This window comes from Argiope bruennichi, chromosome 11 (assembly GCF_947563725.1).
Source record: "Argiope bruennichi chromosome 11, qqArgBrue1.1, whole genome shotgun sequence".
Classification (NCBI taxonomy): Eukaryota; Metazoa; Arthropoda; class Arachnida; order Araneae; family Araneidae; genus Argiope; species Argiope bruennichi.
In genome coordinates, this window is record NC_079161.1 from 100,778,239 (window position 1) to 100,804,923 (window position 26,685).

Below are 26,685 nucleotides of genomic sequence, written 5' to 3' on the forward strand. Positions count from 1 at the left end.
GTGGCAATTAGGATCCAACCATCATTTTCTTTTTTTCATATTCATAGGATGTTAAAATCGTAAAACAATATCTGCATATATTACATCAATAAATCTCATTTAAAAAATCTATTTATTATTTTAAGCATGTATGGCATAACTATAAGGAATTAAAGATATCTTCAGGCATTTAAAAATTATCTTTAAAAAATTCTGCAATGGATCCTTTAAACGCAATACTGAATACTAGTTGCAATACCTATAGTTTTCTGGTTTGAGATGATTTTCATGTTTTTTGCAAATGAAATGTTGACTATTTAAATATCGCATAGTGTTCTTTAAAGTGTTTCTTATGCATCAATACTTTTGAGAAAAAGTTTAGTGTTCTGATATAAAAATAATATTTATAGCAAAGACAAAAGATATCACATGTAAATAAGTTGCCGAAAGTTACTAAGTATGATCGTCATACACAAGATAGTAAATATGTATTTAATATCAATAGTCAATACATTTAATAATACTATATATAATTTATAAATATTTTAATGTAAACATTTTTATACAAAATATTATCAAAATTATTGAATCATTAGAAATTTAATTTTTAATAAAAAAGAAGAAATGTGTTTCAACATAGAATTTTGACCCTTTATTTACTGATGGTACTTAAAAGTAGCATTTAAATCTGGCTGATATCTTCGTAATATCTATTTTTTTCTGATCGTATTCGAAAGAACACGGAGATTGTAACCGAGATAACAAATATTTAATATAAGCTAAAAGTAGAAATTAAAAATATTTTATTAGTAATAAATTAATTAAGATATTTTTGATTAATTAGAATTGTTTTCCTTGGATTTCCTGGGATTATTCTGCAAGGAAAATTAACTATTAGCGCAAAAATAAAATTGAAAAATGGTAATTGTTAAATAAAGGGTTAATTTCTCACATTTTCTGGGAAAATTATGAATATTCCCAAACGATATCTTAAAACACCAGTAAAAAACGTTAATTTTCTTAATTTACTTTAAATTAGGCTAATATAAATAGTTATGTTAATTTTTTTCAATAAATTATAAGAAATTATAAAAATTTTGTAATTTATTTTCAGTAGGTTATAAAGACTTTAGTAAAATCTTTTATGCGCTTCATAGTAATTGTGCGCAAAACTTGAAGAAACATCCATCATATTTTTATTGGATATAAAATTCTGAGTATGCTTTATTTATATAGTTTAATGACAATCTTTATCATATTCAATCATTTTTTGATTTTTAATAAAAAGTGACATCAAATATATTATAAATATATGCAAAACGCTAACTTTCGTGTTACAGAAATCAGTCATATTATACAGGTTAAATTAAAACCTTTACTGCGGCATTTATCCCTTAAATATTGATCATAGACATATACTGTACATAACAAAGTTGCATAAAAAAAGGTGTAAAATGTTAAGAAATTGATTAAAATTTTCAGGGGATTCAGCTTCAAAAAATTCAAAATTTAAACTTTTATACCGACCCCGTACAAAAAAAAATTACCAGGGAGTAAAACGTGCCCCATCCTCTAATAATTTTATGTACAAAATTTCAGTAATTTATCACAAAAAGTCTTTAATATATGAAATTACATAAATGCTGACTTAAACCATTTTTCGATGCCTGAAGATGGATTCGCAAAGAGGACAAATCAAATCGGATGCTCGTGTTTTAGGGGTCATACACAAATAAATAAAGAAAGTAATGATTGAATAAATAAATAATAATTTTGCTATTTATTGATTCAAAAGTATTTCAAATTTGTTGAAATAATAACTTAAAGGAAATATTGCATAAGTTTATTTGTATGTTCATTGACTATGCTATTTTTGAGTTATATTCTGTAAATCATGATATAAAATTTTAAAGTATTTTCAGGAAGCATAAATTTTAAAATGTGGATTTAAAAGTAAAGATATGAAGCATATTTTATTTCCTTATGATGCATTCCTGCGTCGCTTCATCTGCATAGAAGCTGTAAACATTCGCATTTTAATTTGTGATTGGTCCTTCACCAACTTTGTATTAACATATTTTTGAGAGTTTTCATGATAGAATTCTGAAATTTCGTACATGACCTTATTAGAGGATAGGGCACATTTTACTCCCTGGTAATTCTTTTGTACGGGGTCCGTATAAAAATTTAAATTTTGTATTTTTTAAAGTTTTAATCGATTTCATAACATTTCGCACTCCTTTTGGGCAAAACTTTGTAATTTACAGTATTTTCTATGATCAATATTTAAGGAATAAAAGCCGTGGTCAAGGTTTTTGAGACACCCTGTGTATTGACGAATGGTCACAGTCAAATTCAAACAAATAACTATACGTATGTTTCAGACTACTTCATTAAATGTTTTAAACCTGCACTTAATTCAACTCTTCCCTAATTTATGAAATTGAATAGATATACCAAAAACTCTCTGAATAAGACTCACTTAAAATCTCTGTTCACTCAGAGGAAAGGTGATCTAAAAGAAATCAAGAAACAGGCGTCAATCAAAATTCAACCGGTCCCGAAAATAGATTTGACCATTTTAAGATGGGTCATCTTTATGACTGAAGTATGGGAATTGACGAAAAAAGTATTAGAGCTCGAAAATAGTTTTTATATTACAATGAAATTGAAAAATTACCTTTTTAATACTATCGACTTCACTTCTGTTTAATGTTTTCGTTATCTTAAATTAGTTATTTTTAATGCAATAGAAAAGTTTTAAGAATTTTTTATTTTAGGAAATTCAAACTCACTCATTAAAACATTCAATAGCATGCTTTGGACGTTGTTAAAATAAGCATTAAAAAGACTCTATTTTGAGCTTAATTCCGAAGTAGAATTTCCACCTTAAATTTTATTGCGTTATGTATATACTTTTTAATTTGCATGTGTTATAACTCATTTTGATTTATTCAATTATGTTTATATTTTTCGGTCTTATTAAATAACCAGTGAAATCAAGAGGAATAGTATGCATACCTGAATAATATTTAACAGCTCAAAAAGTCGATAATCTGGTCGATCAAGCTTTTTGCCCGAAGCTACCGGTAATATCTATAAATCATTAAATGTTAGGACTTAAAATTTAAATATATTTAAGGTTTCATATCACTTTTCAAAATTCAATTCATGCAGGTTTTGCATTATTCTTTTTATATTATATTGAACTTCAATAAAAAGTTTGGAGAATTTCAAATGTTCCCTTCCGCTTGAGATAGGAATGGAATGCACTTTTGCATAGCAGCGGAAAGTCGGTGTCCTTTATAAAATTTCTTTTGTTACAACAAAACACTTTTATTAGTTAAGCATTTGCTGCGAAATGAATTGCATTTAACAACTCTGAAATTTCATTCCATCTAAGGTAATAAATAATATTATAATACTGTACACTCCCGAGTCACCGGCTCGCGACTATCCGGTCTCGTTTTCTTTTAACATAAGTAAATGAGAAAGGTAAAGTGTTGCATTAGCAACATTGCCAAGGCATTGAAAACGGGCTTTTGCTACGATCCTCCTAGGTGTCGTGTGCAAATTACGACTTTTGACAGGAAAAGAGAAGCGTTCCATTCGTTGTTCATTGTTTCGTCAGAGTGTAACACACCTCAATGGTTGCAGCTGTTCCTGATTATAACAGCACAGTACTAGGGATTACAATATCGGACCAAAAGTTCAATACCGGTATTCGGTATTTTTTAGATCTTAATACCGGGATACCGGTTTTAATATCGGTATTAGAAATTTTAGAAAAAAAAAGAAACACAGGTGTTTCTTTGTTTTATTTGCCAGTTTTATTAGAGAGTGTAAATATCGCAAAAAATAATTTGTAACTTATAACAGTATATAAAGAATATAAAGAATCACAAAACAGTATATAAAGAATCACAAAAAAGTAAAGGAACATAACATTTAAATCACAAACAAAGTGCAAATATCACTATTCAGTCTGTGGTACTATTGCTAATTTTTGAAATGTGATCTTAAAAAACATAATGCATCAATTGTATTTCTCATTAAGCCTGAAAAGTAATTTTGTGCAAAAATTACCATCTGTAGAAAACTCTCTTTCGGAGTCTACGCTAGTTGGTGGTACCGTTAGCAATGAGCGATATATTTTTTCCAAGTATTTACCTCTAAATCCCTCGTTGAAGTTTTTTATTTATGACTAATTCTAATTTTTGTTCAAGAGACAATTCCTTTTCACTATCGACATTAGTGTCATCATAATCTTCGATAACTGAACCGAATTCTTCTGAATTTTAATAGGTTTTTGGGCAAAAAATTTTAAGACAATTTACTCTAAACTTAATCAAATTTGAAATGGTTATTTTCTTTTCTTCTTTTTCATTTTCATTTTTAAAATCATTAAAATTATTTAAATATTAAAAGACATTTTCTATTTCGGTATGCCTTTCTTCTGTGCGATTTTTCAATGTAATATACAATTCTTCAGATAGTGATGTGTGCTGTTCTTTCATGACTGCAACATGAAATTTATTGTTGCATTAGCTGTTAATAAGCTAGAATCTCTCCGACATAATGCCTCAATAGTCCGTTTTTTTGGAAGTAGAGCTGATGCAATTCTGGATATTAAGTCGAATCCACTATCTGAAAAATTAATTTACAGGTTTACGTCGATTATTGGTTGGATTGGATTTCTCAGTTTCAAAATTCGTTCCATCATTAGGAGTAAACTGTTCTAACGTGTTTTAGAATCGAATATTAAAATATATTGTGTTTTATTTTCACTTAGTATATATTTTAGCAATATGGCATTCTTTATAGGGGAACGTTTAAATATCTTAACCGGTATTGCATACCGGTATACTGGTATTGAAATCCCTACACAGTGCGTATAGTATTCGTAAATTGTTCTTGGGGTGTTCTTAGTATTTTTTTAAGTGCGTCGCAGTGAAGATTTCGATTTAGGGGATAAACGAAAAACAGTATTAGTGATCACGGAGGAAAAATGACGCTCTGTACAGCGACTAGACTCTGTTGTAACAGGAAAAAATATAGCTTCGGTGTTAGGAGTTGGTAAAAGTAGAGTGGAGGACTGGTAAAAAATCGGGCTGAAATTGAAAAGTGGCGTGTTGCACAAAAGTAAGAAAAACCATTCCCATTCTACGTTGGAAATAAATGGAAGGATTAGTATCCAATAAGAAGTGAGAAAAGGCATAATATAAAAGCCTGCTTTGGTATAAAAGCTTTGCCTTCTGGTATTGGCGGACTAAGAAACGATTTCATTAACTCTCGCCAATCCGGCTTTTTTTATTACAAGGCGTACCCTTCCATCACATTAATCCGGATACTCGGGAGTGTTCTGTAATGTTAATAAATAATCATTATACCTCTTAACATTTATCTATCTATCTATCTATCTATATATATATATATATATATATATATATATATATATATATATATATATATATATATATATATATATATATATATATATATATATATATATATATATATATATATATATATAATTTAGCATTTCTAAAAAATGGAATAACATTTTATGACGATTTTTAAAACAACGCTGCACAAGTATTAAATATTTAGGTAAAATAAAATATTTTTATCTTTATATATATATTGCAATTTTTTTCATGCTGTTTAACATTTCCGTTTTAAGCTCTAAAAATTGGACAACATGTTTTTAATATCTTCTGACTTATGAAGTAAATGTTGACTTTTGAAAGGAGCAGCGAACTCAATTAATATTAAAATTAAGAATATCCGTTTTCTTACTCTTCGCAGAACACACAGATCTGAAGGCAAATTTCTTCGAAAAATCTAATTATAATTAGGGAACACAGCTTGAAGGAGAGAGGATATTTAATGAATTGTGAAACGTAGTGGCAACAGCTAATTATAAAGCATTAGCGACTTCAGACGATTTTTTTGCACATCTTTTCAGTTCATAGGCGTTATTTGCCTTAATTAATCTTTCTGCTATTGACAACTATGTGCAGCTCAACATGCCAAGGTATCTTCGACAAAATGAGCGATTTTTTTTTTATTTATCAAGTTTGCCTTTTTATTTCATGAAGGATATTTTTCTCTTCTAGGCAAAAACATTTATTAATTGTGCAACACAAGTTTAAATATTCCTCGCGATTTTTATTTTTATTCAGTGAAACTAACTAGCGATAATTTAGAGAGGAAGTTAATGCAATTGTTTCTCTTTCGTAATTAATCATTCGTTTCATAAATTTGATTGGATATTTAGATTTGAATGGTAGGGTTTATTTATTTTTATTTTTTATTTTTTTTTATTTTGCCTGAAAGAACTGAGGATTCAGAGGTTAGATTTGTATGCTGTGTTGATTCAGATATATTTAACTTAAAGAATCTTAAAATATGCGATTTTCAAAGATTTAAAATATCACAGTTAAATCACCGAATATATTTTCTGATTCCTATAATATTAGCATGCATTTAATGGATGATTAATGGCTTTATTATCCTTATCGTTATTATTTCGGAATTTCTTTTTTGGAAGAAAAAGCTGAAATTCTTGTAAATTTTATCATTCAAGCCTTCAAATTAATTTTTTTTTTTTTTTTTTTTACAAAATAAGTTAAATATTTATTTTTCTTTCGATGAGTCATTAAATACTACCAGAAAAAATATCGCAAGAAAAATAATTTCCCTAAATATATATTAGATTAAAATTGTAGTCGCGTAAGTTTAGGAAGTTTAGTTGCTTCAAAGATGTTCCACAACTGAGATTTTTTAGCCTCTTTTAACTCAATATATACTATGTTAAATAGCATTAAGTTTCTGTAACATCGACAAAAACAGTGGTGAAAGAAATAAACAATATTTCTTGAAAGTGGCTGACTTAGTGTCTAACAAATGCACATGTAAGAAAAAAAAATACATGACCAATTAAATACATATCTCATAAAGATTCGGTGCTTCATTTTATGTTAATTATTTGAAAAAAGATATAATAATCTGTTATTATCATAGATTGTTTTTTAAAATCAGTTCAATGGCAAACTTAAAAAAAGGAACTTATAAATTCATCAGGAAATTAAAGGGTTACTATATTTGCTAACTGATGAGCAAAGTTATGTGAGAAAGTAAGGCATTCATCGTGTTGCAGATGCTATATCTACGCCATCCATACATAGATGTGGTTTTCCAGATAACAGAGCTTCTACAAAACCAGTTTTATACACATTGTTAAGACGAAAATCGTAATTTTGTAAAATTCTTTACAGCAGAATAACAAATCAAGGGTAAAACAAACAATTTAGCTAAATAAAAGTCCAGAATTTTATTTTTAAATATAGAACTTCCTTACTGCTAGTTAAAAAATACCTCTTCTCATCCAGATAAAAATGTATTCGAAACTTTTGATTCGAGAATAAATTTCAATACTGAATAATATATTTTATAAATAATTAAGGAGATTAAGATAAAAAAAATTACATAGCAAACTCTAAATTTTAATGTATTAAGATAGGAGTGTTTTAAAAAACTGTTTTTAACATTATTATTGTAATAATAAAATTAAAAATCTTGGATGAAAAGAATACTTTCGGATTTAACTCCAACAATGAAATCAAGAAAAATGTTTTAGTATTTTAAGTTTACAAGAAATCAGACTGCCTTTATAAACTGATTTGTCTTAACATAATAACTTAACGCTTATTTTTTTTACTTAAACAAACAAATATATTTGTTTGATAAACCACATTTTTAAGATTAATATTTAAAACATTTGCTTTACAAATTGAAAGGTTAAAGGCTCTAAGAAAGTAACTAACAGACCGAAAACAATAAATTAATTAAAATACGAGTGAAAAGAATTAATGAAATGCAAATTTAAAAGATAGGAACAAAGCAGCTATATAATCAAGAACAGTATTTACAGTAAGTAGTATATCCAAAAAAAAAAATAGAAAGCAGGGGGGGGGGCAATATTAACTGCAAGTCTTTGAAAAATGTAAAGCAAGGGTTCCAAAATACCGCATGCTGTAATGTGAAAACATGTTGATATTTGAGAAATTGTAACTTTGTATTCCACAAATCTTGTATTGTGCACTTCATCGGGCGTATTCTTTTCTTATATTTAATTTACATGCAAACAGACTTCTTTCAATGCAAAATTTTCGTTTCCAATCCTGTTTATTTCTATTTATCAGCTTAATTATTGAAGTTTATCTAAGTATCTTGAAATCTCTTTCTATAAATATACGCAATAATTTGAATGTTCCTTAACAACTCATTAGATCTGAAACATTCAAAAATTATATTATGAAATGCATTTTTTTTAAACTTGTACAAATAATAAAGAGACACTGTAACATTCAATAAAGAAAATAAACATAGAACACTTTTGATGAAAACAAAAGACTCGCTTTAAAATTATATTCTATTCATATAAATGAGCTTGTCTTCCGAAACTTGTTTCATTACGAAAGTTAAGTGGCTAAATTTCCTTCGGGGAGTTTTAAAAATTAAATTCACAGTAACTTTATTACTAATGGAAATTCTGGAGCAATAAAATAAAACGCAGCATTAAACATCAATGATCCTCGACTACATACAGTAGAGACAACTCTAGTAATTTTATACGAAACATTCTTTCTTGATGAAATTTTAATAACAAAGTGAATTTAAAAGTTAAGTGATGAGTTAATTGATAAAATGCTAAATTTTCTTTTGGGGACATTTCGGGAAAGTTATTAAAATTAATTTATTATCTTGAAAATATGTTAATTAACTCCAGCGAATAATTCTCATCATTTTGTATTCTGTCCTGCCTGCTTTATTTCGACCTTTATAAACTTTTATTGATAATATTTGTGAATGAACATTCGATGTTTAAAAATAGTGAAAATTAGCATTTAATTTATTACATTTTATGACAATGCAATAAGTTAAATGTTAACAATGCTTTGAAACCTTTTTTTTTTCCTTATTTGTCGAATCAAATTTTATTGAATTATCTAAAAAAGAACATTTTTTTAAATACCATGCTAGATTTAGCTAATTTTTTTTAGAATAATTATATTCGAGCTCCTCCTTTAGAGTGGAATAAATGGAATACATGGATTTTATACATTCAAATAACACACAGAAAACTTAAATGAGAAGTAGCGTGTATATTATCAAATAATCGTCGTGCAAAGACCTTAAATGAAAAGTAATATTTAAATTATCAAATATCATTGAATAAATGCCCATTGGATGGTATCTCAGTGGCTGGTGATAGATCATGCCATTCGTTGGCACAGCTCTTAATAGTGATACGTATAAGTTTATTTTTGGTATCATAGACTGACTACTCGGACCCGCCTGAAGGCACACGGGAAAACTTGAATGATCGGACCAACGAGACAGTAATACTGGCGGAAATTGTAGTTGAGTCCTAAGCACCATCACCTGTCTCGGTACAATCCATCCAAAGGAAATATGTTTTGTCATCGATAGGAGGTAGCCATCGCCACTCTTTCTTATATCCACAAGGGTGGCGTATATAAACCAGTTACCATGTCGGTAGCTTCTCATCCTCACATCCTCACTTACGAGGTGCCCCCCATGGAACTCATTTTTGGTAAACATAAAATACATTGGTCTCTAAGATAAATAACACAAAGAAAAGATTCCAAAATCATTGGCAAACACCTTTCATATCTTAGTGTACTAACATAGTGGCATCATTGTATCCAAGTCAAAAGGTGAAATATATCATTCTGCAATAGCCTAGAGCATTCGTTTTCATATTGAAGTTCTTAGGTCATAGACAAAAGTTTGTTTGTTTGTTTCTTATGGCACTTACCACTGACAAGCCCGCTGTTACGAAGACAGCGATTTAAGCCTGAGGGGGAACGTCTCTTATTTTTTATAGCAGCGCCAACTAGGGCCAAGAGTACGACTTTGCCACTCACGCATCACTCATTCGCTTGCACAACCCCTTTTTACAGGAGGGCACATTCACACATCTCACAGATAGAACAACCATGCCCAAACCGGGACTCGAACCCGGGACGCCCAGATCACGGGGAAGACGCGCTACCCATAGACAAAAGTAACTCTTGCGATCATTTTAAATTCGTTATAGCACTAAAGTGCTCATTAAACTTATTGCTGTTATGTGGTAGATAGAATTGGCATAAAATGTAAGGAAAAGTTAACTCGTATAGCGTTTGAAAGGTCACTCACCGACTAACTGCAAGAAAACAATTCCGTTTCGACTTCTGGCTCTCCTGAAGTCCACTCTACACCTGTACTCCCCTTCGTCCTCTTCGGTGAGATTCTCGAGGTACAGCATGGAAGGGGTGTCGTCCAGACTGAGGCTCACCCGACTGGACACGGCGTGACCTGTGACGTGCCTCGCCTGGTCAATGCTAGTCTTCCGTGCATCCACGCTGTAGATAGGCTTCGTGATATCGTCTTTGTACCAGAGGATGAGAGCCACCGCGTCGTCTTGAACAGGTGGTGTGATGTTGCATGGTAGGGCCACTTTGCTACCTGTGATACCTAGCACGCTTGTCACCGTTTCTGAAAAAAAAAAGAATAATATGATCATTTTGAAATTTTATGCTTGAATGTATAAAGTTAAATCTATAAATGTTTAGTTGCTTCTTTTCATTCATATACTTTTCAAATGCTTCATCTAAACTTATAGACAAATTATCAAAAAAGTGATAGACATAACATATTACGCTATTAAAATAAAAACATTGTTCACAAATTTAGTAATTATTTTCTTTTAATTTTTCATATTAAGTATTGAAGAAAAATACTGCGATAATCAAAACATTTTCAGTTAAAAATTTTGCATATTTTAATCAATATTTTTTTTTCGAGGGGAGGAGGGAATGACATCTATCTGTCTGTATATTAACAGGATGGCACCGGACATGTTGTTTAATATTTCTTAAAGAAAACCTTGAAATAGAAGTGACAAATATTTTATTTAACGTATATACCATCTCTAGTTACACAATTTGCCCATTTGTCCTTCAAATAGCGAATGCCCTCTTTAAAATTTTTTTTTTTTCTACTTTGAGGTGATCCAGTCAGCAAGCCAGTTTTTGATATCTTCGTAATTGAAGTGTTTCTGGAAAAGTCTGTAAGTTATTGATCAAAGCCATAGGTAGTCTGTAAAAATGAAATACTATGAGGGTGGTGTCAGAATCCCAACAAATGTGCAAAACGCTGTATCTGATGTCTTTCGCTGTAAGGAAACATTGTCTTGATGCAAAATCATTTTGTCTTGCCTTGAAGACAAATCTATAAGCTGTTCTGTTAATACATGGTTCAAAGGGATGAGTTGTTGAATGCAGAGGACGGCATTTATTGTTTCATCTGATTTTAAAAGCTCTTGATACACCTTACCAAATACAAAGATGTTAAATAATTTTTAAATCTTATAAAATAAAGTATACACCCATGTCTTGTGTTTTGGGAAATTGTCATCCTAAGTTTGTATAAAGATACAACGACTTGCATTCGCATTTTTCTTTTGATTAAGCAAGAAAAACAATAAGTGATGCACATTCTATTTTTATTTTTTGAAACTAGACATACTTGCCACACAAAAGCAATATTACGCTAATCCAAAAGCTGCGCGTCAAAGGGCGTTTTGGCAGGTACTCTCCTGCTAACAAACTAACATTTCAGTTAAAACTGTGAACCAACCTTTGCTTTAAGGTCCATCAAACAAAGAAATTAAAAAGTATTAATAGCCACACCTAGAAAAAAATGCAATAAACTAAAGGGATAAAATATTTACCTATCTATACCTTTTCAATTCGTTAAACGATTTGGCTGAGTGCTTGTGAGTATGATGACCCTTCCCAAGAAATAAAATCTACAAGAAACATAAATGAAATTTCCAATGTATTCAAGATGTCAAAACTGTGTATCGCTGTCAAACGATGGACAGATTCGTTTAAAGGAAATAAACTAAAATATTCCTTCGAATCTCAACACAATACGCGCCATTTTACCTAAAGAAACGATACGTATTGTATGTAATTAGTTGTCGAGATGACAAGAAACTGGTTGTTTATATTTTGATATAATTTTCTAACGTGACTTTGGTTTGGTATAAAATTAGAGATATCTTTGCATATTCTACTGTGAAGAAATTTAAATATTTCCCAGCTAATTAAAAACTCGAAAACCTGGTATATATATATATATATATATACTCTTTACAGCAAAATGTAGTCAAAAACGAAATTAAAAAGTAATTATAAAAAATCTAATTTAGTGACTTAAAAATCCTTTTAGGTTTTTTAAATAAAGAAATCAAGCAGTCAATAAATTAATAATTATAATATAAAACATAAGGATAGTAATTAGCACGAATTAATATAAAGCTCGTAAACTATATACAATGATATATCACTATGTAGATGATAATTCTAACTAAAATATTAAAACGTTTTAATAAGCGTTTTTATCCTTTAGCGTTTTAATAATCATTTCTATTGTTTTTAATAAAGCAAATTTGATATATTTATCCTTTTTTTATACATAAAAATAAAAGGAACACTTTGCTTTTTTTCAGTGCATTAAAAAGAAAAAAAGTCTTTTTTTTTAATGAAAAAATCAAAGGTCAAAGCAAATGTCTCAAATGTGTGAGGCGGAGATAGAAAAGCTTTAAGTAAATAGATAAGTAAGTAAGTATTTAAGTAAATAATCTCGTTTATAATATATTTTAATTATTACATAATAAATATTTTGGGATCTTGTGTTTCTTATAATAGTCATGCTTCGAAGCCTTGTCCTGTCATTTTTTGCTTCTTACGGAATTTTAGTTTTTACCTCCAGAATTTTAATTGAAAAATATTTTACATTACTAATATGCTGATAAATGCGTTTTTAGAAAATTTAAATTCAATATTTTCTAACTTTCAATATATTTACTGAATAAAAATCACTATTGATGATAATGCCACCCTTTTATCATCCGGGAAAAATTTGAGTTTTATAAGCATCTAAGTATTAGCAGCGAAACGGGCCTCGTTGCTATGAAATTACCAAGCCGTTTGCAAACTATTATCTTAAATAGGGCTGTTTTCTTCAAATTAGCATCCACATTCTTAACAATTATATAGGAAGTTTCACCTGGCTAAAAATTATTTTATAACATTTTTTTTTTATTTCTATAAAAATAATTATTTGAATTCATATATGATCTATTTATTTAATACCCTACTAGAATATTAAATTATTCTAGTTGGTATTAGTAATTTTTTGCATTTTATGACATTATTAAAAATGCATTAAATTATTTAATTTTTATTATGTTCCATTTTTTACTAATTAAATATTGCAGAATTGTAAATATGTTAAAATTTAAAAAATTAATAATTCCTAAATTATTTTCCAAATACTGCCACAAGTGGTAAATTATTTTTGCATAATTATTACATCATCTCATAATTAAAAAAATGAAATGTGAAAATATCCTGTTGCCGTTGGGAATTGATCATTGGAAAATGTTCTGTCTTTTTAAGAATATGAAGCATGCGAAGTAAAAGAAAAGAGTAAAAAAAAAAGTAGTGCACGTAGAAATAAAAGCAATGAAACTGCAACCTTTGCTCTTAATTCCGTCAGTTTGATTTCTTTTAAAATTTAACATAGTTATCACACTTCTTATTAATACTAGAAAAATATTATTTTTTATTTTGTTTCAAACGAATGACACTTATTTTTCGCAGATGTAGAAAAAAATGCAAGTTTAAGGATCTAAAGCCGTTGTTCCTACTATTTGCTTATCAAATTTTTAAACAAACAAATAAACTCCATAAAAGCAAAATTTTAAATCCTTCATATTTTAACATTCCCTCGTAAATAAGGCCTGCTTTTAACGCAAATACTTTTACAGAAAAAAATAACAATTTATTCTAAGCTTGAGCTTTTATTTATGTTCCTATGTCTTTCGCATAGCAATCCTTCTTCTTACATTTTTTTTTTTCTTCCAGACTTTTGACAGAAAGCAGGCCAGAAACTATGCGAAGTTCTTTTACTTTTTTTCATCCTTAAACTTTTGCGCATTAACTAAAAACACAAGTTTCGCCCTGCGTTCACATTTTAATGCAGCCTGCACGAAGTTTAATGGTCTTTATGCCGATTTTTTTTTCTTCTTCTCGTAGCTAAGATTGTAGCCTTTTTTTTGTCTTTCTCTTCGAAATAAACAACTTTTGACGTTAACGTATGAATATATTTCTTAAATTCTCGGTTCTATAAAAGAGGTCAAGAAATTTATTCTAAAACAATGGCCCATATTTTAAGATGGTTTATATTGTTAAAATGACAATAGTACATATTCTGACATTAAGCTTTTGTTTAGCAATAAACAGTGACAAGTCATATATTTGATAATATTGCGCGAAAAAAAATAATGGGGAAGAATATATAAAAACATGTCTTGGCTTTTTTTGCCCGAAACATTGCTTAATATAGAATACAGTAATGTGTTTATTCTAAATCATTTTCTATTTTGACACTGTCCATACCCTTAGAACCTTATTTTCCAAATTAAATTTTTTAAAAAATGTATCAATGTGTTCATTGCAGTAACCATATAAAGGAAAAACAATTTCAATGCATATTTTAGTACATTTTAGCCTAAAGTATCAAAATTGATTATCACAAAAATGGAGAGATTTTCTTGAAGAAAACAGGCCCTTGCTAAAAATAATTATATAATAATAAAAATAAGATATTCACCCACCTCAAAAGTATTTTTCGGAAAAATGAAATGCGTCGAAGATTTATTCCCTTAAACTATTTTTTTAAAAAAAATATGTTACTCGTTCAATAAGGTGGGAAAACAAAATGATATAATATTTGAACAAATTTGGCAGCTGACATTCATTTTTAACCTTTGTTCAAAAGAACATTATGCAATGGTAACATACATACCGCCAAATATTTACCCTTTGCAATCGAAAGTCATCTCTCAGCAACCATTCAAGACTTTGCATCATTTTGACATTTTATTTATTTAATTTTAATTGTTAAAAATACCTAAAGAATGTAAAAATAATGCAGATTCATTTTTCAGGGATGCTAAACTTAAAGCTGCTGCATGTATTTATTTTTCGATGTAATAAACAGGTCCATGTATTAAGCGAATAATTATGCATCGAATTATCTTTCCGATTGAAAGCGTACAAAACAAACCAAATGTAAGTGTAGTATCAAATTTGAAATTTAGAGCATTTAAAGGTTAAATCAATTTTTTTTTTCTGTTTTCTACCAAACCAAAGAAATACAACTAAAAATAAAATATATTCAATGCTTAATGTCTTCTAAATCCAACGCATTTTTCACTACAATAAATATTCACAGCAGGTTTTCCATAGCCAAAATAGTTTAAGAAATCAAAGCCACTCATAAAAGTTTATTTCATATCATCATAGTCATAATATTATACAAAAATTTTATGTTTATCTGTTTTTAATTCGTTAACACGTATCTGACGTTTCTTCTCATCTTAGATATCTGTTGTTAGAATTTATTTATTATACCATAAAAATCGCCGTAATCAATATATTATTAAGTTGTATTTGTTATGCATTTCAGTTACTTATTTATGTACATGATTTAGATTTTTAATTGTTAGAATTTTGGCTTGCTTTAAATACAGATATTCAACCTGTGAAATTTTAATTCATAAAATGAGAATAAAAATACATGTTTGGATTTAAATTTTAAAAAACAATATTCCTATTTTTTTAAAATTTTATTTGTATCTATTGACTCAATTTACATCCATAACTAAAGAAAATAGTGTCTGGTTCCAGATCGCTAGTTCTTGATATTCAAAATTACTTTGAAATTACCACAAACTTATTTTAAATATTAGTTTTCTCAAAATGCAAAGCGCTTTCTAAAAAGAACATTTTAGTTAGATTTATTTCGTGATCTAGCCAAGATAGTTATAACTCATTTTCAAACGAAATCACTTCGCGCAAGTAATTGCATAGCGCCGAAATAAATATGCGGCGCACATCCTTTGGCGTTTGTTTTTGGATCAACCGAGGTCATGTGCTCACTGATTGCTGAATTTGATTAGTCCGTCGCTTTGCATTCTGATAAAGATCGGGTTGATGCGAGCACTGATTTGATATCTGGCTGGAAAATGCGCGATGAATTGTTTTATTATCAAATTAGAGGCGCGGTGTTTGCGGCGCTCACACAACATTCCCCTTCAGCGGCTCCTTCAAAGTTTCAAAACATATTTAAGAAGTTTCCTAATACATAATAGATAGAAACGATGATTTCAAATACACTTTTTGGAAAAAAAATAACAAAACATAAAAGCGGTTTCTAGATTGTAGGCTGGTAAAGAGATGTTCTTATTCTGCATTTGTTAATCACAGAATTTTGGAAATCATAAACTAAAAATTCACATTGGTCAATTTAGGAGAAGAGAAAAATCTAAACTTAAAAATGAAATCACTGTTTGAATAAAATGTTCTTGAATTGTGTTTTATGGATGATTGCGTAAAAATGTTATTAACATAATATTATTTATCAATAAAAGTGCAAAGAAAAGGAAACATGTCTCATTAAAGCATATTCTCCTAAAACAAATTATAATCTGAAACTTTGTTGCAAATATAACTTTCGATTTATTCATGACCATGATGGCTCATTAACAAGAGGATTTTTATGGATTTGTTGTCTGCTTATTTTGTTTGTTTTATTAATACAACACCAAATCTTAAACTTTGAATAAAATTCATCTTTTTTGTGGTACAGAACAGAACGCCGTCTCATGCCCCCGTATCCGTGACCATTCTGGTCACTGAAACGTTTGGTGGGCATGTTACGGAAATTTTATGTAATTAACAAAATATTTACAGTAGGAAAACGAAACAAAAATAACTATATACAGAATTTACAATTATATAAGAAATTATATCATGATGAGACCGTTTACATAATTTTTCAACTTGAAAATACAATTTGTAGTAATAAACTTAGAAATATAGTGCTGAGAGATAAAATGTTTAAAAATATACATATAATCTGTGTTCACTTATTTTTTATGATATAGTAGATCAGGATGCAGTTAAAAAAAATCAGATGGAAAATAATTTGAGAAATGGAAATGAAGACAATCTCTGATTGATTGAAATGTGTGACAGGAGACTGCGGTGCTTGTTTTTTTCCTTAGTCTTTTTTTTGGTATGAGACTTGATGTTGAGAGCTATGGAGGCAAGAATAGGTCTCTATTTTCACTTATAAATTTGATTATACTGTGGATTTTTTGCCTGGAAAGGAAGATGCTGGCGACTCTTTTCAGCCATTCCTGTTCATGGCTTGGTGATGGTTTTTTCATATGCCAGGAGATTGTAAGGATGCATTCCGTAGCATAATGAAGTGCGGTGCCTGTCCCACCACAACTGCACTGGTCAAGCGATTCTTAAATTGTATGACGAATTCAATGATTGGGCTCAGATTTATAAACTTACTCATTTCTATAAAAATAACATGCAGTCGAAAAACCAAAAGAAATCATTATAGGGACATTTCATTCATTTTAATCCTTTGTCAGCAGATTCAATTAAAGAAATGATTCAAATGATAAGAACCGATTCAAAAAGCACGATTTAATGAAAGAACGAAATGAAAGCGCCTGGTGCAATTATTGTACATGAAACGTGCCCAGTTTAGAACGTCAAGTTTTTTTAACGCTATATTGAAGTACTCAAAAGTAGGAAGGTTAGATGTTGTTCTAATCTCTATAAACGCCTAACTGTTTTTATTCAGTCAGCAGGGTTATTAAGCTGTTGCGAATTTTTGTGCCTTGTGCCCTTTATCGAGCCTTTTTTTTGTGTGTGTGTGCTTCCACTTCATGCAGTGTAAAATAGTGCGTCACTCCTGTAGAGACTACTCTGTGCGTTTGCCGGAGCATAATGTTTTGTTAAAATTGCTTGATTTATTAAACTTTTCGTATCACCTTAGAATCACGCAAAGTATTTCGAGCCTACTATGCATTATGTAAAAATGCTATTTAGCAATATTCCCAAATCAATATGTTATTTGCTTACACAATTATTTATTAAATGGCTTTTTTAAAAAAATAATTTTGATTTCTTTCCTGTTTCATGTTTCCTTTCAAATAAAAGTCTCAAGGGGAAGGAATGTTTTTGACTTTCGATAGCTAACAGACACCCATGCAATTTTATTTTATTTATTTGCTTATTTATTTATTTTTTTTGCGAAACCTCGACCTCCCAATGACAGGAAGAATCTGACATATTGTGCCGATTTTTAATGCAATTATAGCTTAAAGTCATAAACATTTGAAAAAAACCCTAAAAATTGATATTACCGGATAAGTTAAAATTAAATACTAAAAATAAAATTAAAAAAATATAGTTTAAAATTACTGAGAAAATAACATCAACGAATTTGTATTGAAAGATGTAACAGTAATTTACCAAAACTTAGGAGCGCCAATGACCCCGTAAGCAATAACATGCTACATTTTGTACATGTAAGAGCATCCATCTGTTATCTAGAATTGTTTGGACGATTTTTGCAACACACAGGTTTAAATGAACGTATTGGTTTTCAGAATGTAAATATTATCACCTGAAAATAAAAGTAGGCGGTCTTGAACTTATTTTATTGAAATCAATTGTTTTTCTTTATTGTCCTTTATGAATTATAAAGAACTTTGTAAAATATATGAATCGATATTATTAAATGTTGCAATTATTTAAGAGTATAATAATTTATTTGGTACACATATGATGATAAGTAATTTCTCATCAGATATGAATGATTGTTGAATTTAAGTAGAAAATCATTTTTTAAGACCATTCATCATTTTTCATCATTGAATACATTTCTGGTTTATATCGTATTTATCCACTAGTCTTCCTTAAAACAGAATAGTAGCAGCATTTTACAAATTATTCTTCATACATTGTTTGTAAATGAATGAGTTGCTGCTTCTTCAAGATTTGCTTTTCTACTTATATTGTGCAAAACAATATAGAGATTTTTTTTGTTTTTTAATTCCACAGAATTTATCACAATAATTACAGTATTTAAGTATATTTTCATTAAAGTTAAGCTCCTCTGACAGTGCTTTAAGGGATAGTACAATATAATTAAAGCTCTGATTTCGATCTCTGGAACCAGATGTAATGACGGTATTGTTGATCCATTGTAATCATCAACGGACTCGACTGTCCATTAATCCTAAATGGTTTTCAGCGCTGATTTGTGAGAATGTCTCCCTTGCTAATTCCATATTCACTGTAGCAGATTAATATAACTTTAAATGGAAATGATTGCAATAAGTATACTCCAAATATGGATGAACATTTATTGTAATGTTTAGAAAAATATGAAAGACCATTTTTATTACTATTAAATTATTGAGTCAATTGCATCATATTGTCGTTACCTGAACTGCATGTTTATTATTCACATTAATGATGCTATTCATATACTAGGGAGAGTCAAAAAGTAAAAGGATATTTGAGAAAAGGCGCATTTATTCGAATGATAGAAAACTGAAACAGTATGTGAAGTCCACGGAAAATATATTTTTCTATATATTTTCCCTGGACTTCAACGCACTTTTCCCAACGTTTCACAAGTTTTTTATTCCGTTGGAAATTCAAGTTTTTCGGTTTTATTTATAATCAATTTTGCACCGCATCAATGACTTCTTCATCGGTTACAAATTTTCTTCTCATTAGTGGTTTCTTCAGTGGCCAAACATATGAAATCTGTATGGCGGGCTCCCATCCCTTCGAATTCCAACTCCTTTATTGTTTCGGTCGTCCGTTAGACAGAATGTGGTCGAGCGTTATCTTGCTGCAGGATGACACCTTCCGCGATTTCATCTACTTCGATTTTCCATCACCATACCCTCGAGGACTTTCACATTACTCTCAGTGGTTGAAGACGATCGTCTGCCCGATCTTTCGTCATCACATAAAGTAGTTCTCTGTTTCAAGTGTTTTACCCATTCGTAGATCTTGCTCTATAATTAAAAGCTGCCACCATACTGCACTAGTATTCGACGAATAATTTCTGCAGCTTTAACACCTACTCAAAACAAAAAGAGAATCACTGCCCTCATTTCTTCATTGGTTCAGATCGACAACGGAGCTGTCAGATTTAATGGTCTGCTACACTCCAAAAACTAACGCAAGAATAAGAGTGACCATTTGTACAGAACTGAATACTAGCAGTGTTTCCAAACCCTGGAAAGAGAAGTTGCAGAAGTCTCTTTACTTTTTGACCTACCCTCGTATTATTTTCCTTATAATCAAGTGTTTTTCTTATTTTTATACATTATGAGGGTTATTTTATTGAAAGCTTCATATTTGGTACGTGATTTTTTACCTTATGATATTAATGGTTACTATAAAAAATTAAAGTTTCTGTGATTTTTTTTATAAAATAGCTTTGCACAGCTTTGATTATTATTTAATTCGGCTATGTTAACAATAAGCCTTTGCGAAAAATGTCTTTATAATGGCTATGCACAACATTATTTTCGTTGTCAAGATTTTTTAAAGGAATATTTCATAAATTTGGAAATAAATACTATGTTTACAGAAAAATTGTTAAATAGATAAAATTAAAAAAAAAATACAGATTGGAAATATTCATTTTCTGAGGTCCCATGGATTTGATTAAAGATATGGTTGTTGTTTAATAAAAAAATAATTTTGCCGTTTTAAACTCTATAAATTTTTAACTCTAATATTTCTTCTTTATTAATTACTTAGTTTGCAACAAAAAAAAAGTGATAAACTAGATTGCGGTGTCTGCATACTTCCAGATTTATTTTAACCGCCTTTATAATAAACTCACATTTTTTTTTCAATAAGAGAGATATAAGAAGTGAATCTAAATCAATGAGACTAATTTTTATGATTCGTCATTAAATTGAAAATGCTTCTTTCTGTAATTGCCCTTAGAAGTCACTTATAACGAAGGTTTCGCTCAGAACGTCGGTATGGTCGTTTTAGTACTTTCTTGTGACCCAAAACGGCATCCTTTGTAGTGGAGTTTCAGTCATGGGAATAAAAATAATGTCACTTGACCATATTTAGGGAGAAACAAGTGAGCTGAGGAACTACAAGGAGGTTTTCACCGTCCACTAGGAGTCAGACCGCCCTCCCCCCCCCCCGTTGTCCTTTTTTCCGACCAAAGGACTTGGAAATATTAATAGCCACCTGTTTGTTAGTAAAAGATGGTTTGAATCAAATTTAACTTTTCATTGATCTACTAACCTTTCAGAATACAATGATAATGCAATGATTATGGCATCGAATTACTCAATTTTTATTTTAAAATCTGCTTTGAAATGAAAGCATTAAGTAATTTAAAATGCAAAAATCACTTAAAAACGCTTCAACACCCCAAAAGCCTTAGCATTACTATAGGAATCAAAATAACAATAAATGTCTCGAATAATAAATGTCACCCATTTAGGAAGTTAATTATTAAATTCGTAGGTCAAGAGGTTAATGACTATCAGAATGTACAAGTTTCCGGACTACTGGAAAATATAATTTTTTTTAAAAAAAATTATTTCTATTGGAACCTTTTCGTAGCGAGTTTAGTCTATATCCCTTTCACTGGCAGAGAGAGTTACAGACGCGTAATTTTGAAGCAATTTCCTACGAGATATCTCGTAAATGGCAGTGAGTGGGATAGAAATATCACTGACTCTCCGAACCGCCCGAAGGCACACAGATAATAAATAATGAATGCCCGGACCACCGCTACAGCAACACTGATGGGAACTGTGGTTGAGTCCCGAAGGCCATCACCGGCCACGGTACAATCCTTCCCTAAGGAAGTACGTCCCGTCATCGATGGGGGGGGAGCCAGACCCCCCAGCATTGCGTGCACCCTCATGGGTGGCGAAATAGGCGCTCCCTGCGTAGAAACAGTGAGCGGGATATCAGATTGTTTTCCTTTTGAAAATGTCTTTAAACCAGCTAAAAACTACGTTCCCACCTTAAAACTTTCTCCATTTAAGTATAATACAATTGCACATCGTTATTTTAAATCGATATCACTCATTTTAAAAATGCACTGAAAAAAATACTAAGAACAATGATGAGTATCTCAATTCATCTTAAATTCATACTGAGATGTATCATATATTCATCTATATTTTCCTGAAATGAGAATTCCACAGAATTTGCAGTTCAAACGATATGTTTCGTGTTTTGTCACTTTATTTACTAATCTCGTATAGCCATCAGATAAGTCTCATCAACATTTATTGCCTGATATAGTATTTTATTACAGATTGTAAGTGCATGGTACATGTTAGAAAACATTTAAAATCATTTATTCTAGCAGAGAAAAAAGAACCACTTTTTCTCTTTCTGATTATTGGATTGGAAGGTGAGATTGAAGGTCAACTTTTTGGCCAGAAGTAGAAATGCCTGCTGTTGACTCCGCTTTTTATTAATTATCCTAGTTATTTTAGAAAAAAGTATTAAATGAAACTGTCTAATAGATGATTATGACTTTCGGATTAGTTCGTTGCGGGAAACTAAAATCCTAATTGCTTAGTTATAGACATTTGTAACACACATAAGAATATTATTGATATATTTTCAATAAAAAATTTATTAAAATTAGAATTTATTAGCGATTTTGATAACCAGTTAGAAATCAGAAGCAAGGAGGTCACGACCATTCATAACGTAGCTAAACATCTTGAACTTTCATAATAATATATAAATATTTATTAGAAATACATATTTTAAAATAGATGAAATAGGTGCAGTTGTTCTGTGTGGGGGTTCGATCAAAGTTTTATGTTGCAATGTTTCTCGTTAATAGAAACAGTGAGAAAAAGGAATAGGTGAACTTTAATGACGCATTAAGGGATCACGAAGTTTCATATATAAACCGATGAGATCGGCATAGGTTTAGGGGCTGGTTGTTTTGGATTTTCTTATATATTTCATATGAGTTGATAATTTTATACTTTCATAATATAAACATAAATAATACATTGTTATTTATATATTATTTTATGTTATTTTCATAGAAATTATACACTGTTATTTATTAAATAATATTTAACCTTACTAAAATAATATTATTAAATTTTATAATATTGGACAAAATCCTTAAATTTTTTTGAATATAATTTAATTCCTTAATATATGTTTGAAACCTTGATAAAATTTATGATCTGTATCCTTAGCATCAATTGCATTGGTAATCTGATAATGATATAGTGAACTGCATTGGTAATCCTTATTAATTGTATATGTAGATAATTTTTATGCATTCTTATTATAAGCTAAAATGTCATAGAGATTATACATTGTTACTTTTTAATATTTAAGAATACTATTTGTTTTACTAAATTTTATAATATTGAATAAAAGCCTTAAGATTTTATTAATAAGGATTAATATGATTTAATTCCGTAATATATATCTGAATGTTTAGAAATTTTTTAAATCTTTATACTTATAGACAATTGCATCGGCAATCTGAAAATGATGCGTTTCTTTGCATTACCATATGATATAATTAGTACCAAAAGCACATTTGAAATATATATAAAAAGAAAGCACACACAAATTTTTAAAATAAGTTTAATCATTCAAAAACCTGATAAAGTTACCTAACTTGAACATTCAGTTCAGGAGAAATAAATATATTTCCCAACGAATTTTGCTCCAGAAAATTGCATTTAATGAAAAATCTGATAAGACAATCAAATAATGCTTTGAAGAAAGTCCAGTATTCTTGCAGTTGTTATATTATCAAGAATAAATTACTCTCGTTTTTAGAAACTAATCAAACACATTTAACTTCCAAACAGTCAAATATTCAATTAAACAAAAAGTTCAAAGTCCAAATTTTTGTTGATTCTTTCGCTGTTAAATCACGGATCTTCTTCAAAACTTAACTTGGCAAATATTTAAGCCCTTTTGATCCAAACAAAAAAAACCCTACTCCACTCGTTTAAAAGAAAATAAAAAGCAAACCTCGAGTGGCAACAGGATTCATTTCCATCAAAATGTTCCAGCAGCTTGGAGAAGACGGTACATCATTAATAAGAATAAAAAAAAAGAACTTTTACGCAAAAGGAAAAAAGAAACACGTTAATGTTGTAACGGATTTAGAGTCCTTAATTAAAATTTTAAATTAACTTGAGAGGAAGGATTCAATTTTTTCTCCAATATTATCTCCGCGCCATGTTTTGCTCTCAATGGCGGAAAGATTAAAAGGCTTAAGAAACAAGTGTTCGAAATCGCACGATTTGTTACTTCGTTGACAGAAGATAGGGAAGGAATATTTTTTCCCTCCTTGTTCGAGTTTTTTGTTGATATATTTTTACAGAAACTAAAATATACATGTATTCATGTATTCTTGCTTTATATTTTTGGACGCACCTGGAACCAATTTTTCCCCAACTGCCGCAGTAAAATTTTCCCCACGTTCTTTTTCAAAAGTTGTTTACATGTAAATAACATGGCAGATGGTACAATGAACTATTCCGGAGTGCGAAAAGAAAATTTCTTGTTGGCAGCAGTTCACAAACTTAGGTTCGATTGTTCGAGAACTGTTCGCTGTTACTAGGCAGACATTTTAAAGTGCCATTTGCAGCACTGCGAATTCTAAAAATATTTCATATGTACACTATTTTTTTTTTTTTGTATTTGATTGCTTGAAAAAAATCATCGTAAGTCGTCTTTTCTTAGCAACAATAATGGGTATATTGCAATTAAAAGGAATAAGAAAAAGAGTATTATATAAAAATAAAAATATTCTGTCTGAATATAGATAAAAATTTAGAGAAGAAAACAAATGTAGCAGTTTCTTTTTGATGAAAGTAGATTCTTCCAAAAACGTATAAGAATCGATTTTGATTATTTTTATCAAATCATCCTTTAAAACAAATATCGGATAGAATAGTTTCTAGGTAAATCTTTTCACTACTATTCATTTCTCTTTATAAAATAACATAAACATTTATTTCAGGTAATGTTATAAACATTTAGATCCATTTTTAATATTGAAATATGTGTTTTTTAATCCCAGATGGTTAAAAGATTTTGGAAATATCAGATTTGGTAATATCAATATCTCTATTGGTTTTAATTTTATTAAATGAAATTATGTGCACATTTTTATAATACTAGTGAATAATGTACAAAATATTATTATAACTCTAATAATAGATAAATTATAATAATACCCAACAGCCAGATGGGCAATTCTATACAGGGTTTAAGAAAGTCAACAAATTTTCATTTTTTATTTCACTTTAAAATAATCATTTTGATTTCTTTTATGAAAATAGTTAATTTCCTTTATAAAGTCTTTACACTGAAATTAGATTATCAGAATTTAGATATTCCCTATAATTTTCCGACTGCATAAATTCTTTTCCTGCTTCGAAGTATTAACATATTTAAAAATAATTTCAATAGTTTCCCACTATTTTCTCCCCCCCCTCCCCTTTTTATAGCATTAAGAACATGTATATATGCGATTTTCTTTTCTTTTTTTTAAAATAATTTTCGGATTGTTTTTTCTAAAATAATGCTATTGTGTTGAGAATTCTTTTTTTTTTTAAATGCATGATTTATTTTAAAATTACATCTGTTGAGTATACCATAATAATATTTTTCCCATATAAAGCTATAGACATTTTAAATTTAATTTAAATAATGCTATTGTTTGTTTCAAAACCTGTGTGCAATATTCATTTGTTAATAGTGTACTGCTTTTACCGGGACTATATGCAATTGCGTGAAATTGCTAGGTTGAATTTTCGTTGAGTAATTTAGTCGTTTTTTGTTGTTATTAATAAAAGAGTTAACAACAATTTTCTTTCAATTCATGTGAGAATTTTCATTCATTGATGAATAAAAAATTTTTAGCTGACAAATAAAAATATATTTTTAAAAATGAATAGTTAAAAAAAAATTAAAAATATATATTATAGTCAGAAACTATATTTATTGTTTTTTTAATGACAAGAAAGCAGCTACAATGAGAACTTTTCTAATCAATACATAGCTGTAAAGATTATCTTCATAAGGCTTCATGACGAGGACTTGGCACAAACATTTTTGAAAATTGATATCTTTTAATGTCATTTCATTCCATAAAAACTGTAAAGTTACCCTAAGATGTTAAAAATAATCCGAAATAAGGAAGCCTTTCAAGATCAGTTCTTTTTGTTTCATTTAGAAATGGAATACATCGCGTGATCTGATGGTACTTAGCAAAGCCGAGAAAGCTGAACATAACATACTTTTTACTTTCACGTATATAAAGTCCAGCGAAAAACCTTGGATGGTCAAAAAATTTGAATTTGAGATTTTGACCAACCTCTATAATTTAGACCTCCCTGAGGTTGGAAAATGTCTGTCTATCTGTGAATAGATAAGTCAAAAATGATTTGTGCTTGATGAAATTTGGTATACGGTCTTTTTACCAATTTTACGGATATCAGTTAAATTTTGATAAAATTCTATTCAGTGGAAGTCTGTCTATCCTGCTGTTCTAGTATATGTTAACAAGACTGCTATAAACGGAAGACAGCTAGATTAATAAAATTCAGAACACAAATTTAAACTCTGTGATGTAGACATTAATCAAATTTTGAACTAAATTCAACAAATATTTGATCGT

General features: G+C 29.4%; 1 protein-coding gene across 1 annotated transcript in view; it reads right to left on the reverse strand.

Moving 5' to 3' along the window:
- The window catches only part of LOC129956814 (nectin-2-like), a 125,455-nt gene that overhangs the window by 73,491 nt on the left and 25,279 nt on the right, over positions 1-26,685 (reverse strand). The window contains exon 2 of the mRNA XM_056068762.1: positions 10,210-10,548. Within this exon, the coding sequence (XP_055924737.1) occupies positions 10,210-10,548 (339 nt within the window). The remainder of the gene's footprint in view (positions 1-10,209; positions 10,549-26,685) is intronic.